The following is a 22,543-nucleotide window of genomic DNA, read 5'->3' as shown; positions in this document are numbered from 1 at the left end:
GGTCACACCATTTAGTCAAATCTCTCCAACAGTAATAGTCAAGTGCTATTGCAAAATAAAACTAGGGCTCTCACCTCATTTATTTGCTGAATGATAGGTAAGTTAACACTCTTATCTAACACTTTATGCTGGCTTTCCTTGAGATAGATAGTTTCTCACAGGTATTCAGTAGAATATTTCCAACAATACTGTAAGAAGAATCATTGTCACGTAGTGTAGAACAATCAGAAACTGCTTCCTTTTGTTGACATGTACACTTTGGTAGTAGCATCAGCTCCATTAAATCAGTTATGGAGTTGTTTATCTTGGCTCACTTCACGCATGCATTTGTTACATTGCTATAATTGATTCATTTTTTGCAGAGCTTTATCTCACTACTGACGTTTCCTTGAAGAACAAAAGAGAACTCAAAGAAACTCGATACGTATTATGCCAATACAGAACGACAATCTAGCCATGCGTCTTCAACAGAACTGGTCAACTGCGAGTCCACACCCTCGTGTTCAGCAACTCGTCAGCAGTGGAAAAAAGGACTCTCTCGATGACAGTCTCACTAGCCTTAACTGGCTACAGAACCTGAATGTTAGCTGTATGACGGGTGGACCAAACACAGCGGCGATTTCACCTCTAGCTGCCGACCCCGCAATGAATGACACCTTCAAAGTGAATCCAAATCAAATACTACCTACTCATGCGAGAGTTGGACTCGCTGTGAATAACTACAGGTATGATAGAATAGAGGTAGGCAGCCAACATCTACCATATGAGAGAATAGACTATCGAAACAATCCGTATGTGAAACCTCCATACAGCTACGCCTCCCTCATCTGCATGGCTATGAAAGAGAGCAAGAAAGCAAAGATAACCCTCTCTGCCATTTACAACTGGATAACTGAAAACTTCATGTACTATAGAATGGCTGACCCAAGCTGGCAGGTAAATAGAAGCCCTTACCTTGTTTAAATGATAACTACCTGCGCAGTTTTGTCTGAATGAGGTATTCTTGATCAATGTTAAATAAATGCTTTAAAATTGGCAGCATGGTTTGAAGTTTCTCAATAGAGTTTTTACATTAGTAATAATGAGTGCAAGGAAGGTGCCTATGTGATGCGTCCTGTAGGGGACATATGCTTACACGTGTCATGTTTCATTTTATAGAACTCCATCCGTCATAATCTCTCCTTGAATAAATGTTTTGAAAAAGTTGCCAGACGAAAAGATGAGCCTGGAAAAGGAGGGTTTTGGAGAATGAATCCAAATCACGATGATACAACCGAAACAACGACAACCAAAAAGCGCAAAAGTTCGAAGAAAGGAGACGATGATGGCACTAGCAAAAAGAAAAGTAGAAAAATGAAACAGGAGAATGAATCTGTAAGCACACCGAGTAGCGAGGATGAGATAAAGCGAGCACTGTCTCCCCTCTTTCCTCTCAGTCCCCCGACTTCAGATGAGAATTCCATAGATCTCAATGACTTTTTACGAATAGATGACATTGACCTACCGACACATGCGAGCTCACTAACAGTCGAAGGAACAAAGATCGACCCTCCTGAGTGGTGGGCAGACAGTCTTACTCATGAAGGTTTAGCGGGAATGATCAAGGCTAGCCCAGCTCCCCACAGAAATACGCAGCCAAACATGACCGACCAGCATCCGTGGAGCGAAGCTAAATCTGACATTGATGATGCAATTGCTACACTTGCAGATGTTGACTTTATTATGAACCAAAGCCTTACTAGAGAAGGCATTGCCATGCAGCTCAATCAATAGAACAAAATCATATTTATTATATATTTTCACTGTTATATATTATGCTACTACATGTATTTTCATGTTCTATATTTTTGTATTATAAAAATATATTATTATTACTAGCTTTTTGATAAAAAAATATGTGGATTGATATCAAGGCGATCACCAGTTACTAAGTATTTCAAAGGTTTAGGCTCATAATAAAGTTTTTGGAGTAAATTTCCAAGTGTCGCAACTACTAAATCTGACCTCTCATAGAAGTGCACAAGATAAGTCTTTATTGTGTTACTAATAAGCTGGAGCAAAAACTAGTTCAAATATATTTAGTTCTTAAATACTAAAAACTATATGAACTAAATACAAATGACATAATATGCCTATTATCAATTTATTTCAATATTTTTACCACTTCCTGTTTCCACTTTAAACAAGATAGTGAACAATGTGTACACGTGTAATCCTGCTGGAAAAATTTACATCGTTGCTCAAGTGATTCGACAGCACTAGTGCTAATAACAGCATGAAGTGAGTACTTTAATGTAGCTTCATCTTAAACCTGCCCAATGGCCTAGTGGTACAAAACAAATATTCAGATAGAGAGTTTGCAGTGCAGTCACTCTAGACCACACCATGCTGCCACTGCCGCCAATGAATGGCACTGACACCATTAACTCTTTATCCCAGTTGAAACTTCAAAGCTAGCTAAACACATAGTGGAAGATGCGAATGCATGTTTACATTTAAGAGAGAAGACCCAGTACAGCAAAAGTTGTAGGTAAAAGTTATCGGCGGGAGAAGGGTGTGCCTCCTCCAGTGTCATGTGTAGGCAATAGCTAAAAAATCAAGTGTGATGCCTGTTTTGCATACTTGAAGTGTGATGCCCGTTTTGCATACTTCAAGTGTAGTCTGTGTGCGCCAATTGTAGTCTGTGTGTGCGTGTGCCAAGTGTAGTCTGTGTGCGTGTGCCAAGTGTAATCTGTGTGCCAAGTGTAGTCTGTGTGTTATGGTGCCAAGTGTAGTCTGTCTGTGCATATGCCAAGTGTAGTCGGTTTGCCAAGTGTAGCCTGTGTGTGCGCCAAGTGTAGTCTGAGTGTGCCAAGTGTGGTCTGAGTGTGCCAAGTGTGGTCTGAGTGTGCCAAGTGTAGTCTGAGTGTGCCAAGTATAGTCTGAGTGTGCCAAGTGTGGTCTGGGTGTGCCAAGTGTAGTCTGTGTGTGTTTTCAAAATCATTGTTTCATGAACATGGTTCTATGATCTTGGCTGGACATGTCCAAGTCCGATGGCAAGGGAACCTCGACGATTGGAGACATGTCCATTTGCGAAGAGCAATTAAAGGATGGATGTCGTTTCTATCACCAACAGCAGCCTCTTTTTGAGAATTCTACCCCAACCTGTTGGCAGGTCTGGCATTCTAGACCACCGCTGTGCTTAAGTGTCTAACATGCGAATCATGGGCCACACACTTGTAATACGGAGCGAATCATGGGCCACACACTTGTAATATGGAGCGAATCATGGGACACACACTTGTAATATGGAGCGAATCATGGGCCACACACTTGTAATACGGAGCGAATCATGGGCCACACACTTGTAATATGGAGCGAATCTAGATTTCTGGAGGAGAAGGGCATAGAATTTAAATAGTGCTGTTCTGTGACTAGCAGGCAGAGGTCTGTCATAGAACTTTTAGTAGCAAAATAGGATATTATCAATCAGGGGTTGTCTTCGTGCATGGCACTATATTTCATTCACTTCAAAGAAACCTGTCAGAACGGCAGCACTTATCATAAGCCGTGATTATTTTACCGTGTAAATACCTGCCAGGCAACATGAAAATAAAGATAAGAAATTATACGGTATTACACGTGTCTATACAATATACATCATACAATATACATAGGCCGTCTCTCCTTCAGATAAACCCTTCTATCTCTTTCATAAAACTATCATATGCATCGTCTTTAGTGAGTCCAGCAGGACCTTGAGTACTCCTAGATGGCATCGGGGTTGGCGCTGACGCACCTAAGACATAAATGTATACTGCTATACATCTGCAGAGCAAGTTGGTAAAAAGTCAAATATAACACTTACGGCATTTGCTCAAGCCGCAGCTACTCGGGTGTAACGTAACCACCCACGCACTGTGATACAAGTTCATAACAGCTGAAAGATCTCTGTAGTATTTATAACAATGCCTAGAAACAATGGCAGCCTTTCTATAGCAATTGCATGCAAGTTCACTACTTGTATGGAGCATAACTTCTATGGTCATTGTTTGTATTTTTATGGAGTTGAAATTACATATCATGTACAGTCTGCCAGTTACTTTCATACAATGCAATACTATAGTAACTACTTGTAGCGCTATTATTGATTGAGTGTACAGCCACTATTATAACCACAGATATACAGGCGAGCAAAGAAATAAAGCTGCTTTAAGATTTTCCATGCATATACCTCAGAGGCAGGCATTAATATATCTATCACTAACTCGAGGTCTGCAATAAGAAATTTTAGAGCATCAATAAACTTGAAGTTATCCTCTACAGTACTAATAGTAACTAGTAATAGAACTAATACCAACAGTATAATCTGGCTATGTAACAGATGTACTCTGGTTTTGTAAGAGATGTACGCGCTGAATGCAAAATATGTCAGGTCTTCTTCAAAGGTTTACTTGCAACAAAATTCACATTACAGTTATTTGGTATCAAAAGATTCACCATGTCTTACTCTGCTGTGTTGTAGGTGCCAAATATGTACAAATGTGATTACAAGCTCTTAAAATCTAAAAAACGAACGATTAATCGCAGCCATTACTAACGCACCGCAGGCTAGAATCTTATTATTTTGCTAACGTACTCAAGCCAACTCGGTTATTGTTTCAACACGTGGTGTTATCACGTAAATTGAAAGGCCAATAAAAAGCTCAATATAAAACGTCTCGTAGCACTAGTTTATGGCAAACATTTCGGGTTCTACCGAAAAGCTCGTATCAAATATAGATGCTCGTTATGTTACAGTTTTGTTTCGGCTTGGTCTAATCATCTAGACGTAATCTGATCATGTGACCCGTACATCTTGCCAAATAGCGCGATCAATTTCTGCTGGATTTTTCGACTATCACATGTAACCAACAGGCTCGTCATGTTTATAAGAGGATGATAAGCATTCCTTCGAGCTAAGGTTAAAAAATTCAACGAAATTTTACGGTAGGTATTGAGATATCAGTGCTCAAAGTGACAGCATTACAATGATTATGAAATAGATGCGTAAGAAAAATAGACATGGTTTTATTGAATGCGTGAAGTATATTAGTAAAAATATTTCGACGAATGAGGTTGCATGAAAGTGTAAACGGAAGCCATCTTGTTCAACTACGTCCCATTTGAGCCATTTTGGAAATGAATTCCAATCTACGACGTTTTCATGATGGTTGCGATTGATAATTCGTTTTTATCTTTTAAGGGCTTGTAATCTCATTTCCACATATTTTGCACCTACAACACAGCGGAGTAAAACATGGTGAATCTTTTGATACCGAATAACTGTGATGTGAAATTCGTTGCAAGTAAACCTTTAAAGAAGTCCTGACATATATTGCATTCAGCGAGTATATCTGTTACATAACCAGAGTATATCTGTTACATAACCAGAGTACATCTGTTACATAGCCATAGTACATCTGTTACATAACCAGAGTACATCTGTTACATAACCAGAGTACATCTGTTACATAGCCATAGTACATCTATAACATAACCAGAGTACATCTGTTCCATAGCCAGAGTGCATTTATAACATAGCCAGAGTCCATCTGTTACATAACCAGAGTACATCTGTTACAAACCAGAGTACATCTGTTACATAGCCATAGTACATCTGTTATATAGCCAGAGTCCATCTGTTACATAACCAGAGTACATCTATAACATAGCCAGAGTCCATCTGTTACATAACCAGAGTACATCTGTTACATAACCAGAGTACAACTGTCTACACTTACCAGTCTTCACCGTTGGTTTCTTCTGGCCATCTCGTTTAATCTTGAGAGCTGTTGGAGTGAATCGAGTGACATCACCAATATGGTGTTTTATGATTGGCTTTGCTGATATCGTAGCATGTGAATCCTAAAACATACATTGCAGAATATAAAACTATAGCTAAAGTCAGTAACAATAAAAACAAAAAATAATTTTAATCTAGACTTTCTAAAAGGACAGAAATAGAAAATTCAAATTAGAGCTTAAGTTTATTTCACCGAACAATGCCGATAATAGCAAATCAGGACATGTAGCAAAAATTCAACAAAATGAATAAATAAAATAATAACATGGTAACTCAATAGTATATAAAAAATAAATTCTTATGATAAAAGGATATTCTAGGTATAGGATGGGTAAATGGGTTGTGTCTGGTGAGCTCAGTAGTTTTTGTTTGTAGCTATGCACTGGGTAGTTGAGTATAAGGGATAGTCTGTTAGAGTACTTTAGACAGCAGAGATTAGAAAATATCAAAAGTTCATCGAGTCCGAGGGCCTCCAATCATTGGTAATAATTTTCCTTATAAGGCATGATAACTGTACCACAGAGACTTTGTAGCTTCTCTAAGTAGTAATAAATATGGCACCCAGCAAGACTCTACAGTTCATATATAATCATAGCATTTAATTGTAAACAAACTGATAACAGAAGAATATGTGTAGGTTACGATCTAGTATCGTTACCAGTATCAGATTAGTTTCATAGTTCTCCTTATGAAGCATCATCACTCTAACATGAAGCCTTTGTAGTGAATTAATGTAAGAATTTACTATTGAAATTATTCACCAGAATCTATCCATAGTCCAACCTTAGTACAACATGAAACTGTCCATCAAGAACTAAAACAATGTTCTTCTAATCCAGTCTCGATTGGCCGAAAGAATATGATTGGTTGAATACATGACATACATACACTTCCATTATTCTCTTGCCATATTCATCGATACACTGCGAAAGCCGACATACCTGCTGAGCCTGGCCTGAGCTCCTACCGGTAGGAGGCTTCATGATACTGGGAGGGGCGGAGAGTGTGCTCGATTGCTGGATCTGCTGCATTCCTGGCCTCATACCGGGTGGAGGGACATTCATGTGGGGCCGCACTAGTCGTGGTGGCAAGTCTACAAGAGGTATAAAGACGTAAAAGAGCAGTCAGCTTGTGGTCATACCACATGCAGGATGACCTGAGTTGCAGACGACATAAAGTATGAACTGAGGTGCAGACGATATAAAGGATGAACTGAGGTGCAGACGATATAAAGGATGACCTGAGGTGCAGACGATATAAAGAATGACCTGAGGTGCAGACGATATAAAGGATGATCTGAGGTGCAGACGATATAAAGGATGACCCGAGGTGTAGACGATATAAAGGATGACATGAGATGTAGACGATATAAAGGATGACCCGAGGTGTAGACGATATAAAGAATGACCTGAGGTGCAGACAATATAAAAGATGACCTGAGGTGCAGACGATATAAAGGATGAGCGAGTCAGGAACTGATCAAAGCAATGAAAACCTGCGAATCCTCTTGAACTAAAAATAATTTATTCATAGCACACAGCAAACTTATTATTTACTACAAAGTGGACATTGATTATTCAAAAACTGTTACATAATATATATCCAGTCAGGCTTGAATAAAGCGTTAAAGTAAATCGATAACCTCACTCTCGTCCTCAAGTTTTTTGGCTTACTCTGGATGTCCTAACCACACCCAACTCCCCCGCATCAACCGATTTGGGAATTCATAGATTTCTCTATAGACTATGTGAAAGGCTGCATCCGAGAAAAAAATCGATCAGTCTTTCTCGTCATATCAGTTTGAGCCAAGCCAGAAGAAGAAAAGTCAAACATAAAAACAACACTAGAATTAGGTTGTGTAATGTAAGATTAAAACTTATTGTAAGCATGTGTGTATAGTGAGCTAAATTCATTTAAGTTAAATTTAATTTCTCTCTCAATCCTCCACAAACACCGCTGTTAGCCACTACCGTCTGTCTTGAAGGTAAGGACTCCACACAGTACTGTAGACGATAATGTCACATTTATTGCTGATCATAACCACTAAATGAGTACTGTACTTGCTACTTTGTGAGTGTAGGTACTGAAATGCAACAATTAAAAAAATGTTTTTCCATCGTAATATCCCGTTTTAGCTGTTTTTAGAGGGTGGGAGTGAGTTAATTCGTATTTTAGTTATTTTACATGGAAAAAATCGATTTGAGATACAAATGAATCGTCACACGAGCTGGGATCTCAGAACGCATTAAGCTCATATCTCAAGATATTACTATTTAATAGTGGTGATGCAATGTTAATTGGAGTCATCTTCTCTTTGAAACAACAAAGTCCTATAGTGTTAGCACAATGGAACTCACTGTGGCAAAGAGCAGTGCACAACCAATTCTCATTCCAAATGCGAATATGGAACACATGTTCAGCAAGTGAAAGTCTGCATGCTGCCGCTGGTGATCCAATTATTATCATAGCACAAAATCAGCAATGTAATGGCAGCAAATAATATGCTAGTTAGTAACTAGTTATCACTTGGAGTAACGAAGATGATCACAAATAAATTTCTTACTACAGATTCACACCACGACTTAAATATCAACATCGTTGTATAATACAAAGTCAAAAATGATGTAATATAATATATGTAAGCATTACAACTTTACGCAGAGTCTGAAAAAATGGACTGCTATGTGGGACTATGAATAGTATTTTCATATTTTCATAGAGTTAAGACACAGTTTAAATGATATACTTATATAAAATGAATATTTGAGGAGCTTACCTCGCGTGTTCATCAACTATTAACGTGAAAGGAGAAGTAGTTATTCACTAAGATCCATCTAAATAGCTGAGTGAGAGAAATAGAGGAGAATGAGAGAGAAAGAGAGAGTAGATGTTAGTGTAACAAGCATGAATGATAGAGATACATAGTTAAGATAAATAGAGACAACTTGGAAAAAGACTCAAGATGCCAACTTAGACAAAGAAATGCAATGACTATACATACTTGTGACAACGTAGAGCGGTACACTACTCGTGACAACGTACAGTGGTACACTACTTGTGACAACGTAGAGTGGTACACTACTCGTGACAATGTACAGCGGTACACTACTTGTGACAACGTAGAGCGGTACACTACTTGTGACAACGGAGAGCGGTACACTACTCGTGACAACGTACAGTGGTACACTACTTGTGACAACGTAGAGTGGTACACTACTCGTGACAATGTACAGCGGTACACTACTTGTGACAACGTAGAGCGGTACACTACTCGTGACAACGTAGAGCGGTACACTACTCGTGACAACGTACAGTGGTACACCACTTGTGACAACGTAGAGTGGCACACTACTCGTGACAACGTACAATGGTACACTACTCGTGACAACGTACAGCGGTACACTACTTGTGACAACGTACAGTGGTACACTACTCGTGACAATGTACAGCGGTACACTACTCGTGACAACGTACAGTGGTACACTACTCATGACAACGTATGGTGGTACGCTACTCGTGACATTGTACAGTAGTACACTACTCGTGACAACGTACAGTGGTACACTACTCGTGACAACGTAGAGCGGTACACTACTCGTGACAACATACAACGGTACACTACTCGTGACAAATGATTTTTATATAAAATATCAGCAAATAATCATTAATAACATCATTCAAGGGTGACTGCCTATGAGCTGGAGGACATTCAAATAAAAAAAGTCATGAGACTGGTGAGTTTGCTTTGCATAACTTCTACTTTGGGTGGTTTAATTTGGAAGAATATGTTATTCTATTTAGTGTTGTATGCGAATGACATCACTCTAACAGCTTGTTATACAATAAAACTAGGCTAAATATTTACAGATTACACGCTCAAATTGACTCAAGCTATGACACTCATGCGATCTTCAGAGACCTTTTTCATAAATCTTGTAAATGCATATTTTTTAGTAGAGCAGATAACTCCTCTCCCAAGCCTTTACACATTAGATTCTTTTCAAGCAGACAACTACATACATGTAAGCCGAATATTAAAAATCATAACGGAACGAAACTAGCCCAAAGAAACTGACTCCTTCAGTTAGGACGGATAAAGCTTTCCTGCAGTATTCTAGAGTACATACCACCAGGAAGTCTATGCACCCTCATTGCTGGAGGTAGCCCTGGTGGAGGACCTGGAGGAAGCATACCGGGCGCTCTAATACCAGCTGCCGGAGGCATCAATCCAATGACAGGCGCACCTCCTGGCCCTCGGTAGACCATTGGCTGAATTAGACCAGGTGGCAAGTCTGCAATGAAGAGAGAGAGAGAGATTTAGTAAAAGCATCAAATAGACTACAACAACTTGTATGTAGAACAAGGAGTACCTGAGGGAGGTAAAGGCACAGATTCTGGATCAACATCCTGTGTCACAGCAAATGTTGGCTCCTCTGAAGTATTTTTCACATTTCCATGTTCAGCAAACACCTAGAGTTTACAAAGAGAGTTTACCATTAAAGCTTTTTGCTATGGTATATCAAATACCATAGCAACAAGCTTTAATACTCATACGAACAAAGCTATCATGTCCACCGGAGTAACACAACCAACGCATGATTAGTAGGCATAAAAGAAAGATTTCTATATATACAGTGAAACCTCTACTTACAAAAGTAAGTCGTTTCGGAAACCGAAACTGATTATACCATATAAATGCCATAATCGATTCCAAGCCTCCACAAAACTCAGATATAAAATTTTTACAACTTATAAATAGATATAAAGATTAAAACCTGTAGTAAATACTGGTTAGAGTTAAATTATGACCAAATAAATAGAAAAAAGTACAAGGTAAAAAAACCATACAAATAAATAATGAAAACTACGAATGGTTTGTTTGTTGACCTTGGCATTGGCCATCTAGACTAGGCTAAGAAAAGATCACAAGAAGCTGGAAGATGGCGGTCAGAAGAGACGGGTATTGTATTGTTGTTTTGCTTTTGTTTTGCTCAGAATAAATAAAGCAACGGACAAGAACAAAACACTTGTTCTTTACAGTCTATCGCTAACAAAATAAACTGAGTGAAGGCGTTATACAAGTTATAAGTTGGACACAAGGTAAAAAGAATGGCCAAGGCACGAAACTAAAGAATGGGTTAAGCCTGGTTTCCATATGACAGCGCAATGATCGTGCGCGGCCCAGTGATCGTGCGCAATGCCTTTCTTGGGCTGAGTTGCAGTGTTTCCATATCGCGCGTAGGCGCCATGCTTGCATTGGACATGGTGGGTAATTTTCTTACTTTTTCGAAGGAGAGACCGATTTCTTCGGAAAAATAGCCCTCCATTGCGAAATTGCGTTATCATATGAAAACCAGGCTTACTCTTTCGTACGGGAGACCGATTTCTTCAGGAAACATCTCTCCGTTTGAATTGGGGGATAAGTTGAAAAGGTCGAGTGGTGTATTGTGGGATACATCATCATGCGCACCCATCGCAAGGATCCATTCTGTTGGATCCTTGCGATCAGCGTACGCACGTCGCGCGATCAGCGTACGTTGACGTTTTCATATCACAGCTGGCCTACACACGACGTCGTGCGCCTTGTTGCTCGCCTTGCGCTGTCATATTGAAACCAGGCTTTAAAGCACAAATGGGAAATATTTTTCGAAAGTCGAAGTAAAATTTCTACCGGAGGATATTTAGTAACTTGTGGAGGTTCCACTGTATATGCTCGATATGAATGAAATATAATAAAAGGGTTACAATGCAAGATTTTATTCCACTATATCGCTTCAGCCGTAATGACAAGATCAAACACCAACCGAAGATACAAGAATAAATACCTCTTCATCTTTTATTTTCTTCTGACTTTCTTCCTTAACTTTGGCTGCCTTTTCGGCGGCCATGCGCAACATGGCCGCCTGCAGAGGTGTGACTGGTTTAGCTACTACCTTTGGTTCCTTGGAATCTGTTTCTTGGTCATCCTCATGTTCAGACGATGCCTTCTCCTCATCCTCGAACCTTATAGAGCGATGTTTTTCAACTGCAAAACAACAACGCATACATGCTCTTGTGTCTTCGCTCATCGATACAACATCACAAGCCAATCAGATATCAAGAGACCATGGTATTCAAGATGGCAGCTTACAGAAGAAAGTCACACCATCACAGTTAAATACTAAAGAGAAGACACCCTCACCAATGTTCTTAGCCGATGTTTTATCTCAACAGTAAATATCCAACAACAATACTTCTGGTTACATTTCCATTATTTGTTATCATATAAACAATTGAAGGTATGATATTTATTCAACAATTATGCAGAAATATGCTTCAGCACAAGGTACGTATAGGCCTACATGTATGTTGAGTGAATAATTTGATCAATTCTACATGTTGATTCATTCGCAGGTAAGTTTTTGAAGATATTTCAGACTACGTGGGGCAATGGAATTAATTACTAAAGAGTAGACTTTTCAAAATAGATGATTCACTTTGATTAATCTATTTATTTACAAGCGCTATGCTTCCAACATACAGGACAAGACAGTATTTACAATTAAACAAAAGCTAATGACAATGTTAGTCTGATTGTGTTACATTATGTGCGATGCTTTTGGAAGCATTCTCTCTTGCAAACTCCTACACCACAATCTTTGTTTAAAACTTGCCAAGATAAAAAACTAGTCATCAAAGCTGCTCAAACATTATAAAACAATGACAACTAACAACAGACATACATGAAAGTTAATCTCGTTTATGACAACAAAAGTTTGGGAGTTTTTGGTCATCATAAGCCGGTAAAAAGAATATTTAGCGTCATGATACTCTTCCAATTTACCATTTTCTAATGCTACTATATCAGACATTGTTATTGGATGAAAATGTAAACATATAAGGAAAACTGACCAACCATGGTTAGCCTTACAAAAAGACGCCCTTAGAAATCGCAAAGTCGTCGCTATATCCACCATGCGTGGTCAATGCGTAGACAAAAATGTTGTTCCTCCTGTTAAAGAGTTAAATATACCAAAAAAGCTAAAAACATCCAGTAATGAAACCAAGAACCTACATATATAAGACCATACCTTTTGTGTCCATTTCATGTTCCTCCTCAGAGTCACTCAGAGCAGGAGGGGCGCCAGGAGGAGGTCCAGGAGGTTTCCGCCGTCCATCGCTGAATTTATGATCACAGATATTAACTATAGTACCTTGTGAACTGTGGGAACAGTTACCTGCTGCTGTTGTACAGCTTATACCAATAGTGGGAACAGTTACCTGCTACTGATGTACAGCTTATACCAATAGTGGGAACAGTTACCTGCTACTGTTGTACAGCTTATACCAACAGTGGGAACAGTTACCTGCTACTGTTGTACAGCTTATACCAACAGTGGGAACAGTTACCTGCTACTGCTGTACAGCTTATACCAACAGTGGGAACAGTTACCTGCTATTGTTGTACAGCTTATACCAAAAGAGCAAGACAGTATTTAGAAAGATTTTCTAAATCTTGCTGTGAAGTGTTGAAAATCTTTCTAAAGTGTTGCTGGAATTGTTGGCCCCTGCTTCAAGGCTAAGAACTAGAGCTCCCATTGACCAAAATCGGCAGCAGTGAGCAAAAAGAAATTAGAATGACTATACAACTTTTGATTTTATGCATTGAAGTCAGCACAAACATGATTCACAAACATATTCATAAACATCTCAAAAGTCCATCTTGGAGCATAAGCACCTTTTGAACACACCATTTTAACAGTTTTCGATCAAATAAAAATGAACGATTCTTCGTAACACTTTTACTAGATATGATCGATGTTAAACATAAGATGCCAGCATTCCTCTTTAGCATCTATACTTTTGAGAAGCCCGAAAAAATATGTTTTCTTTTATGTAAAATAGCATTCTTGGGCTAGATGATTACTAGACAGTGTGCAAGTCTTCAATAGCTAGAAATTAACAAAAATTATTCTCATAGAGTCATGAAACAGTTCAAATGTTATACCTTTACATAGAATGAAAGTCTGAGGATTGAATCACGCTAATAGAGATTTAGTTATTGGTAACAATTCATATTATGACTTATATCTCAACATTGTTGTATAACACATAGTCAACAACAATGTAATATATTTTATGCAAGCTTTACAAGTATATAGTTTCTGGTAAACTGGACGGCTATGTGAGACTAAAATTATTCTCTCTATCAAGAAACAATTTAAATGCTATATCTTTATGTAGAGCGAAAATATGAAGATTTTAATATGCCAATTTCCTTGCATTTCCTTGCATTTTTATCAAGATTTTCATCAACTATTAATGTGACACGAGAAACAGTTGGTTAGTAAGAGTCATTTAAATATGGTTTGTCTAATTTGTCTAATAATATCTAATTTGTCATGGCAACTGCAATCACAATCCAGTAGTTTTTAAACAGTTAATATGTTGTCTATCTATAATAAACTTTTATTGCGTTTTAGCTTATTATTAGAGGTAAAAGTAGTATTGTGTTAAACCTTTTTTAATAAATTACTCAGAAAGATAAAAGACATTTTTCAACTACTGGATTGTCAGTGTGCAATTGAACTTATAAGACGGTAAATTAGAATCTTTGAAAATTCTTAAATGCGTTAGCAAAGTACATCAAAAATTTAAACAGTTTGAAGAAGTAATTTGGTTGCTAAAGAAACCATGCTTCTCACAGCCATGACAACTAAATGTTTGGTAGGAGCGTATCACAAAGTGTGTCTGATCTTCTATCAGCAAGGTCAAGATCAATGTTGAATTGACACAAATGGCCCTTAAAACACTCCATAAAGTTGTGATATTTTGGATAAATTCTGGATAGTTACTCTGGCATAGATAGTATTTTTAGAATATTTGCGAGATGTCTTGTTTTAGTAAAATTTAGAATGAAATATATTAGAGTGAAATATAGAATGAAAATGTTCACAAGTCTGCGAAGAATGGCTGTAGAAAGACTGAGCCATTTGCAAGTATGTCGACCGTCTATGTTCGAGAATTTTTAGGCACTCTAAAGAGTTTCGAAGAAAATAGGGCTTAACAATATGTTGATCGAAAGCACTTAGTCATAAAAACCTTTTAAAAAGCCTATTTTTATCTTTATTGTTGCAGGAGATATAAACCAGCATAATTTAAATATACTACGTAGTACATACATAGGCAAAGTTGAGATAAAATAAAACCAACCATCACAATGTAGTGACAGATAGTCAGATGGCTAGCAGGCCATCAATAGCCATCATTACTCAGTATAACTTGAGGCAGGTGGCATGCATCATCGAATGACATATGACAGCCAGTGACAGGTCACCGACACAATATATATATATATATATATATATATATATATATAAAGCAAACAACATACTCTTGTGTGTGTGGAAGTCGTTTTAGGATGCTCTTAGGTTGAGGTAGAGGAATATCATAGGGTGCGAGGGGGGTGGCTAATGGCATTTCTGGAAGTGGTATATCATCCACCAGCACACGTTCAGCTGTCTTCACCTCATCTACATAAAAGCAGCATAAGTATTCAGGACGACCAATAGACCGATACCTCATTAATTCGTCATATCAGCTATGAATTAATAGAACCTGTTAATTCCCATTTTCTAATACCACCATAAATACCTGAAAACATAGAGCCAGCTGGTCCCAAATGGAGAATAGGCCACGACGATAACACTATAGCATTGCCAATAGAGAGAAAAGCATTTGTAGTGCAAAAACTGCAGAAAAATGTGCTTGAATCAGCATTCTCTAAACCTACCTTCTCGTCATCTACAACATCGATGTTAAACTAACCCACTTAACCACTAACCCACTTAACCACTAAGTTCCGCTAAATAGAAAGGCCTAGTACAATCACTAGGCCTAGTAAAACACTCCATTCGGGTGCAGAAATAAACTTCTGTCAAAGATTTTCCTGTGGCCGAGGCATACTTGCACAATATATTGACAAATATATGAGTATTATAATGCTGATTGTCCACGAATATGTTTTAAAATGGAATTAAAAATTAACTCGCTGGCACTGAGAGCCTATAATACAATTTAGATTGAAGTGATACAATTTATGCGCGCTGCCACACTACTCTGATGAGCAAATCATTATTTTAATCTTTCCTTCATTGACAGCAATCATCTTTAACATTTTATCATAATTTCTATGACCTTATTGGCTTCGTGCATGAAGTTTATTGGTCGTAAATGAAGTTCATATTCATTTAATTTACAATAATAACTCGGTTATGTGAAAAAAATATAATGCAAATCTACATAAAATTGTTTACACAATAGAAAAATATGTAAATTTCCTATGATAAGGGTTATAACAGAATTTTTATGAATAAACGTTACGAACAAAATAGTCTGCTCGCAGTTCTACATCTACATTCCTTAGCAGAGCAGTTCTTAGATGGCTGACGATACTATTAGCGTTGCACAACACTTCTTTGGTCTCTAGTGAGCTTTAGGCCTTACGACAAATTGACGTGGCAATGGAAATGGGAATAATGGTTGTGTACAAACCAAAATACATCTGCTTCCTGGCGCGCCTTTCATTATACTGGTCATACATCTCCTTAACTTCACTGTAGTATTCAGGTTCTTCCCTTTCCTGCCAAGACATTACATAAAGCTCATTAAGTATACATGACCACTGGTCATCACTCCGTGGCAACAGTAACCATAGGAACAAGCATGAAACAGATTTGCAAAGAGTAGACAACTTCTAAAATTATCTTTATAGATGTCGACCAGAGATCACTATTACTGAATATCTATTATTGCTATAAAAACATGTTTTGCTTAAATTATTTCAAATCATGGTGAAATAATGAAAACTTTTATTTCATCAAAATATTGCTAAGATTTAGTCTGATGCGTGCCTGTTATGTCATAAGCATTTGAAGAAGCAAAAAAACTTACTGCTACTCTTGCGATAAAAACATTAGCGAAAGGTGAAGTCGCCTATACACAGAGTCTGCGTGTACTTTGAGCCCTGATACAAGCAGACCAAGACAATAAGAGGATTATTCCAGAATCATAAGAACTGTGAATCAAAACTACACATGACCTTCTGATTGAAGACCACGCATTTTAGCAACTGATACCTAAATTATTACATACGTAAAGTTTTAAAACTCTGTCAAGTGTTTCCATTAATTTCTTCCTCTTGTCCTTGAGAACCTTTTCACTAAGAGGTGGTGCCTTGGCAGGGTTTAGTTCTACAAGCAAAGTAGAACTTGTAAACCTATAAACAGCGAAATGTAACAGCACTGACCTGCCCTAGTCTCTACATGATAAGCAAAAGGCTAACATACAAACATTGATCAACTTTATCTGTAAGCAAACTCTGGGTATGTTTATGACTATGAAAATCAACCTTACTATTTTACTTCAGATGAATCGGGTTTGTGATTAGTTTTTCCTGATAAATTGAATGTAACCAAGTTAAATATTGGTTCTTAATATATAAATAAAGTTATGATATATTCCCTTTTCACAGAATACAAAAAACTTTGGAACATTTTACAGTCTACACAACTATGTAGAACATGCGAAACAAACTATTAACATGACAAAGACCTCGAGTAAAGGCATTTCAATTGAGCACAGAAAAATCTCTATAGCCCTGCTTACCCATGTCATCAATCTCATCAAGGTCAAAAATAATTTTTTGTGCATCCTTTCCTTTGAGCACGGCATGTCGTACAGCCATCCGCTGTTTCTTGTTCTTTTTTAGCTCCTTTCTCCTCTGTTCCTTTCCTTTAAATGAATTAGACCATTATCCATGCATGTATTTCTTTATGTAGCTCGACTGCACATTTACAAAGTTTGCAGCCAAAATGAGAAAAGAAGGCTAGAATTGTAAATGTAAAAAATGTAAAAATTTTTTACTCTGCAGGTAAAAAAGACAAGAATAATTATCGACACTTTGAGCTGATGACCAAGGTTGGTTCAAACTTGAGTGATAAATAGACGGACTTACTTGCTTGATCTGTAGGATTCATAAACTTCCCACTTTTTGTGGAGGTAGTCGACCGTTTACCCATGATGAGATTAATAGTTTATCCCAAATCTAAAACATATGGAAAAGGGAAAAGCATTCAATGTAGAACGATACAAGTTAAGGAAAATAAAATTATTTAAAAAACTCACAAAAAGTTATGTAGATGGGCTTACAACACCGAGGAACATGCACTAGAGAGGTACATAAAGGCATATAAAAAGGTACTTGCGTATATTATTGCTTACAATTGTCTCGATGATACAAGGAAGCAATAATTGTTATAAAACCATATTATGCAGATCAATATATAAGTTAAAAATGGTACATATCGCATACAAAAAATGAATTCGTTAAAGGTTGACTTGCAACAAAATTCACATTACAGTTATTTGGTATCAAAAGATTCACCATGTTTTACTCTGTGGTGTTGTAAGTGCCAAATATGTGGAAATGTGATTACAAGCTCTTAAAAGCTCAAAAAAGAAAAGCCGCCGTAGATTGGAATCTCTTTATTTCGATGACGTAACCATGAAATTTGATTATCGTCTTGTCACGTATGTTCTTGCGTGAAATGAAAGGCCAATAAAAAACTCAATATAGAACTTATCGTAGAACTAGTTTATGACAAACACTTCGGGTTTTACTGAAGACCCCGTATCAAATATAGATGCTCGCTACTTTACAGTTTTGTTTCGGCCTGGTCTGATCGGCAAGTCGTAATCTGATCATGTGACCCAATACTTCGAAAATAATTTTTGCAGCACTTTTCGATTATCACAGGTGACCAACAGGCTTGTCATGATTATCAGACAATGATATGTACTCCTTCGAGGTAAGGTTAAAAAATTAAATGAATTTTTACGGTAAGTTATAAGATATCACTGCTAAAAGTGACAGCATTACAATGACGATAAAATAAACGCGTAAGAACAATAGACATGGTTTTATTGAATGCGTGAAGTATATTTGTAAAAATATTTCGACGAATAAGGTTGCATGAAAGTGTAAACAGAAACCATCTCTCACAACTGCGTCACATTTGAGCCGTTTTGGAAAGAGAATCCAAACTACGGCGGTGCCGCGTGGCTGCGATTAACTGTTCGTTTTTGAGCTTTTAAGAGCTTGTAATCACATTTCCACATATTTGGCACCTACAACACAACAAAGTAAGACATGGTGAATCTTTTGATACCAAACAACTGTAACGTGAATTTTATTGCAAGTCAACCTTTAACATTATTCTCTCTATGATGCACCCAAGCATTGATTGTACAGACATTATAAACCCATATTATGGAGGATAATATATATAATTTGAGAGTTTACAAAAAGAACCGATGACTTTATTTTCAATTCACATTGAATCTTCAACAAAAACATATTTATACAAAATAATTGAAAATCTTTCAACTACAATACGTATTGAGTTCATCATTTAAAACTTAACGATAAATATTTATACATTCCATGACATTGTTATTATGATTTTCCTAATACAGCATAACATTTACAAAACAGCAATGCAATACAAAAGTAGAGTTAATTGTCTTATGAAATTAGAACCAAATTTCATTGCGGAATCTGCAAGGTAGGCCTACATTGAAACTCTATTCATTACGCATACGACGAGTAAATACTAAGCCAGCTCTGCCGGGGCACAGAAGCTGTCTCAAAAAACTGATATTTTTAGCCTTTTAGAGGGAGTGCAAAAATGGTTATGATTTTTTGCAGACAACTGTCAAGCATGTCTACCACATGAACATCTATGTGCCTGTAAATCTCAGGATTTGGGCACTAGAAAAATAACTACTCACATAAAGAAATGAATCACAACTAATTTCAGTATTACAATGACACGCAATAAGCAATAGGGGCCAAACAATCAGTGAAGTAAATTGATTTTTGTTATCTACTTTTTTTCTGATGTAGAACATTTTATGTGGGGCTATGACGGGAGCTGCCTACTGTCATTCTGGTAGCTCATAACCACCATGCATGAGATCACAATTGTCTTAATTGTCGCATAGATAAACTTGCCAGTCTGTTGTCAAGTACATGTAGCTATGTAAATTTGAGTGCTAACAATGTCGCTTAAAATGACTTCTTGGATAGATATGATGTGTTTCCTTGCCTATTCATTCTTTTCGTACACAACGTTTAGAGGCTCTAAATTGCTAAAGCTTGCATATTTATAGACATTTTTACATTGTACATGTAATATTGTACAATGCACATGTAATATTGTACAATGTACATGTTTTATATTACATTGTACAATCTAACATGTACAAACAATTGTGCATCGTACACGTAATATTGTACAAAGTACATGTAACTTTGTTAACTTGTACATGTGCATTCATATACATGTTGTATACTTGTTTTACCAACACTGGCAAAGTATATGCATGAAATATGCACGTTTGATTTCTTATGTCACGAAAAAAGATACGATGAAGTTTCAAGTATTTTAAGGTACATCCCAATATTAGTATACTGAGCAGAATGTAAAATGAAATAGCAAAATAAATCCACACTCGTATATATGTTTACTCAGAGAGCTTGCCACCACAATAGTTTTTAGTAAAAGGTTTTTTAGAGCTTATTAAAAGCTCTAATGCAAATTATTGCCCATGCATAATAATGTCGTGTTCTAACACGTTTTAGTTAGCACTACATTTTGCCTAAAAACAAAACTAAGTTCTACACAATTATTAATAGGTTCCAATTAAAAACCTATTCACAACATCAACACTATACGACTTACCTAGTATATCTATGGGAAGTTTGGTGAACGATTTGAAAACCGGAAATTGACTAGGTAGTAAAAGGGTACGATATGCGGTACCGCAACACATTGTATTCTTTTAAATCAAGCAAAATTAAACGGAGTTGTCGTCTTAGTAATTTTAGGAAAAATAATTCCAACCAAAAGTTTATTTTCTAAGCCGTTTAGAAGTGGGCGGGCTTAAAATGACGTTTTACGCGCTTACATTGTAACCTCGCTAGTCATTACAGGGTATACACGACTGGACAGTCGGATAGATGTAAGCCGAGGGTATCGCTAATGGAATCACTGCCGCTCTGGATTGGCCTGGATTGTTCAATAGGATTGAAAGCAAACTGCACTCGCTTGAGTACTAAGCTATATTTGTCTACTTATCTAGACCCACAACCTATGCAGTGATTGTCCATGCGATAGGAAACCAGATAAGGTAAGGTGCTCAGAAGTGTCATTTACAGAAATCAAATTGCAAATAACAATGTTTTATTTTAACAATTGAATGAAAAGAAGTTGCCTCTAGCCAGGGGTAGTTCTAAGATGGTCTAAGCGGTTGATTAGTGTTATCTCTTTCAACCAAAATTCACTCTTTCCATCAATAGCGTTTTAAACATATACTACTGAAGTGTGCCTAGCTAGCTCTTGCAAATCCTGTAAATATATACTGGCACCCTAGTGACGGTGTTTTGGGCTTTTGGATTTTCTCATGATGTAATGTTCTCATTTCTTCGTCGCAGTCAATTTGTCACAAGGTTTTTGTCCACAGTTTGGTATTCTTGGTAGATAATCAGGCATCAATCAACTCACCATTGAAAAATTGTAAATTACTATTTACTCTGTCAAAGGGTTTGGTTCGTTGAAGAGTAGGTTGGTATTTTGCATTGATCCAACATATCGTCTTTCCTTTAGTTTTGAGTGCCTGTAAGTGGAAGACCATGAGATGTCAGTGAGTGAAAGGATTAGAGTTTCTATTATCTCATGCATGCCCTAGCTAATCATGCAGTGTAATTCCATTTCTATCATAAAGGTCTTCCAAATTAATCTTGTGAGTCATAGCTGAACTATGCCACGGGTGAATGCTGCACAATTCAAATGAAAGCATCACTAGTAAAGCTCTTGAACCATCGTAGTTGAGTTTATTTTGTATTAACCACTGGTTCTAGCACTGTGGCAATCGGACATATTGACAAATAACTACATGCTGTATTGCACGTATCTTTTTTTCCTTGGTGTTTCTCTCTGTTGTCACTACAGCTGGTTTTAGTGCTATGGTACTCTTCAGGTCGTTGGTAATTAATCCATTCCAGTCACCTGAATACTACCAAAGCACAAAACAGACCTGTAGCGACTCCAAAGAAGAATACCAAATCGGAAAAAGATAAGGTACAGTTAACCTATTCCACCACCAGTTATTTATAACTGGTGGTGGAATAGGTTAACTGCACTTTCAGAGCATAGAGTACTGTTAGCATTTGCCCTGACTTATCCATTATATTGACATGTATACATGTCTATCAATGGCATATTAACTGCTTTTTATCGATAGTAATGGCTACTAACTGTTTTGAGTTAATCCAGTATACAGTCTGTGAGGTCTTCTGTAGACCTCTCAGACTGCAACCCACCACCCAGTTTTCAATGGCTCCCTAGGTTCAACATACTTATGCCTAAGTCTGGTTTGTATTATTCAACCTTCACCTAATCACCTTCGAATATGACATGATACAAACAGAAAAGTTCGACTAGGTTAAACATTTTCGCTCCACTTGTCAATGTGCACTATGGTATGGAGTCGCAAGGTTTCCAATGTCAACCAGGCTTCAATATATTACCGTTGTTACAAGGTGTGCCCAAATACCAAAACTCATGCGATCCACAAAATTAGCAAAATCTCACATGGGGCACCCCACATGACAGGAGC

General features: G+C 37.3%; 3 protein-coding genes across 5 annotated transcripts in view; 2 read left to right on the top strand and 1 right to left on the bottom strand.

Annotated features, from left to right (window-relative positions):
• The first annotated feature begins 414 nt into the window (after positions 1-414).
• LOC137391584 (forkhead box protein J1-B-like) lies at positions 415-1,813 on the top strand. The gene is made up of 2 exons (XM_068078097.1): positions 415-936; positions 1,159-1,813. The coding sequence occupies exons 1-2, from the start codon at positions 430-432 to the stop codon at positions 1,771-1,773; spliced, it is 1,122 nt and encodes a 373-aa protein (XP_067934198.1). The 5' UTR covers positions 415-429; the 3' UTR covers positions 1,774-1,813.
• A 1,662-nt stretch (positions 1,814-3,475) lies between these two features.
• Positions 3,476-20,658, bottom strand: LOC137391253 (WW domain-binding protein 11-like). The gene is made up of 13 exons (XM_068077668.1): positions 20,608-20,658; positions 17,820-17,909; positions 17,471-17,596; positions 16,958-17,055; positions 16,358-16,445; positions 15,198-15,336; positions 12,895-12,983; positions 11,650-11,849; positions 10,195-10,294; positions 9,952-10,116; positions 6,766-6,917; positions 5,763-5,886; positions 3,476-3,778 (listed from the first exon to the last, which is right to left on the bottom strand). Exons 2-13 carry the CDS (start codon positions 17,881-17,883, stop codon positions 3,669-3,671), a joined length of 1,455 nt encoding a protein of 484 aa, XP_067933769.1. The 5' UTR covers positions 17,884-17,909; positions 20,608-20,658; the 3' UTR covers positions 3,476-3,668.
• A 217-nt stretch (positions 20,659-20,875) lies between these two features.
• LOC137389769 (cyclin-dependent kinase 14-like) overlaps positions 20,876-22,543 on the top strand; it is a 49,617-nt gene continuing 47,949 nt past the window's right edge. For 2 of the 3 annotated variants that reach the window (XM_068075862.1, XM_068075860.1), the window contains exon 1: positions 20,876-21,055. The gene's annotated coding sequence lies outside the window, so the exon portion shown is untranslated. Of the gene's footprint in view, positions 21,056-21,904; positions 22,006-22,543 lie in introns of all 3 variants that reach the window. The other variant, XM_068075861.1, reaches the window with a different exon arrangement.

This window comes from Watersipora subatra, chromosome 3, assembly GCF_963576615.1.
Source record: "Watersipora subatra chromosome 3, tzWatSuba1.1, whole genome shotgun sequence".
NCBI lineage: Eukaryota > Metazoa > Bryozoa > Gymnolaemata > Cheilostomatida > Watersiporidae > Watersipora > Watersipora subatra.
This window is presented reverse-complemented; position numbering and strand designations above follow the sequence as displayed.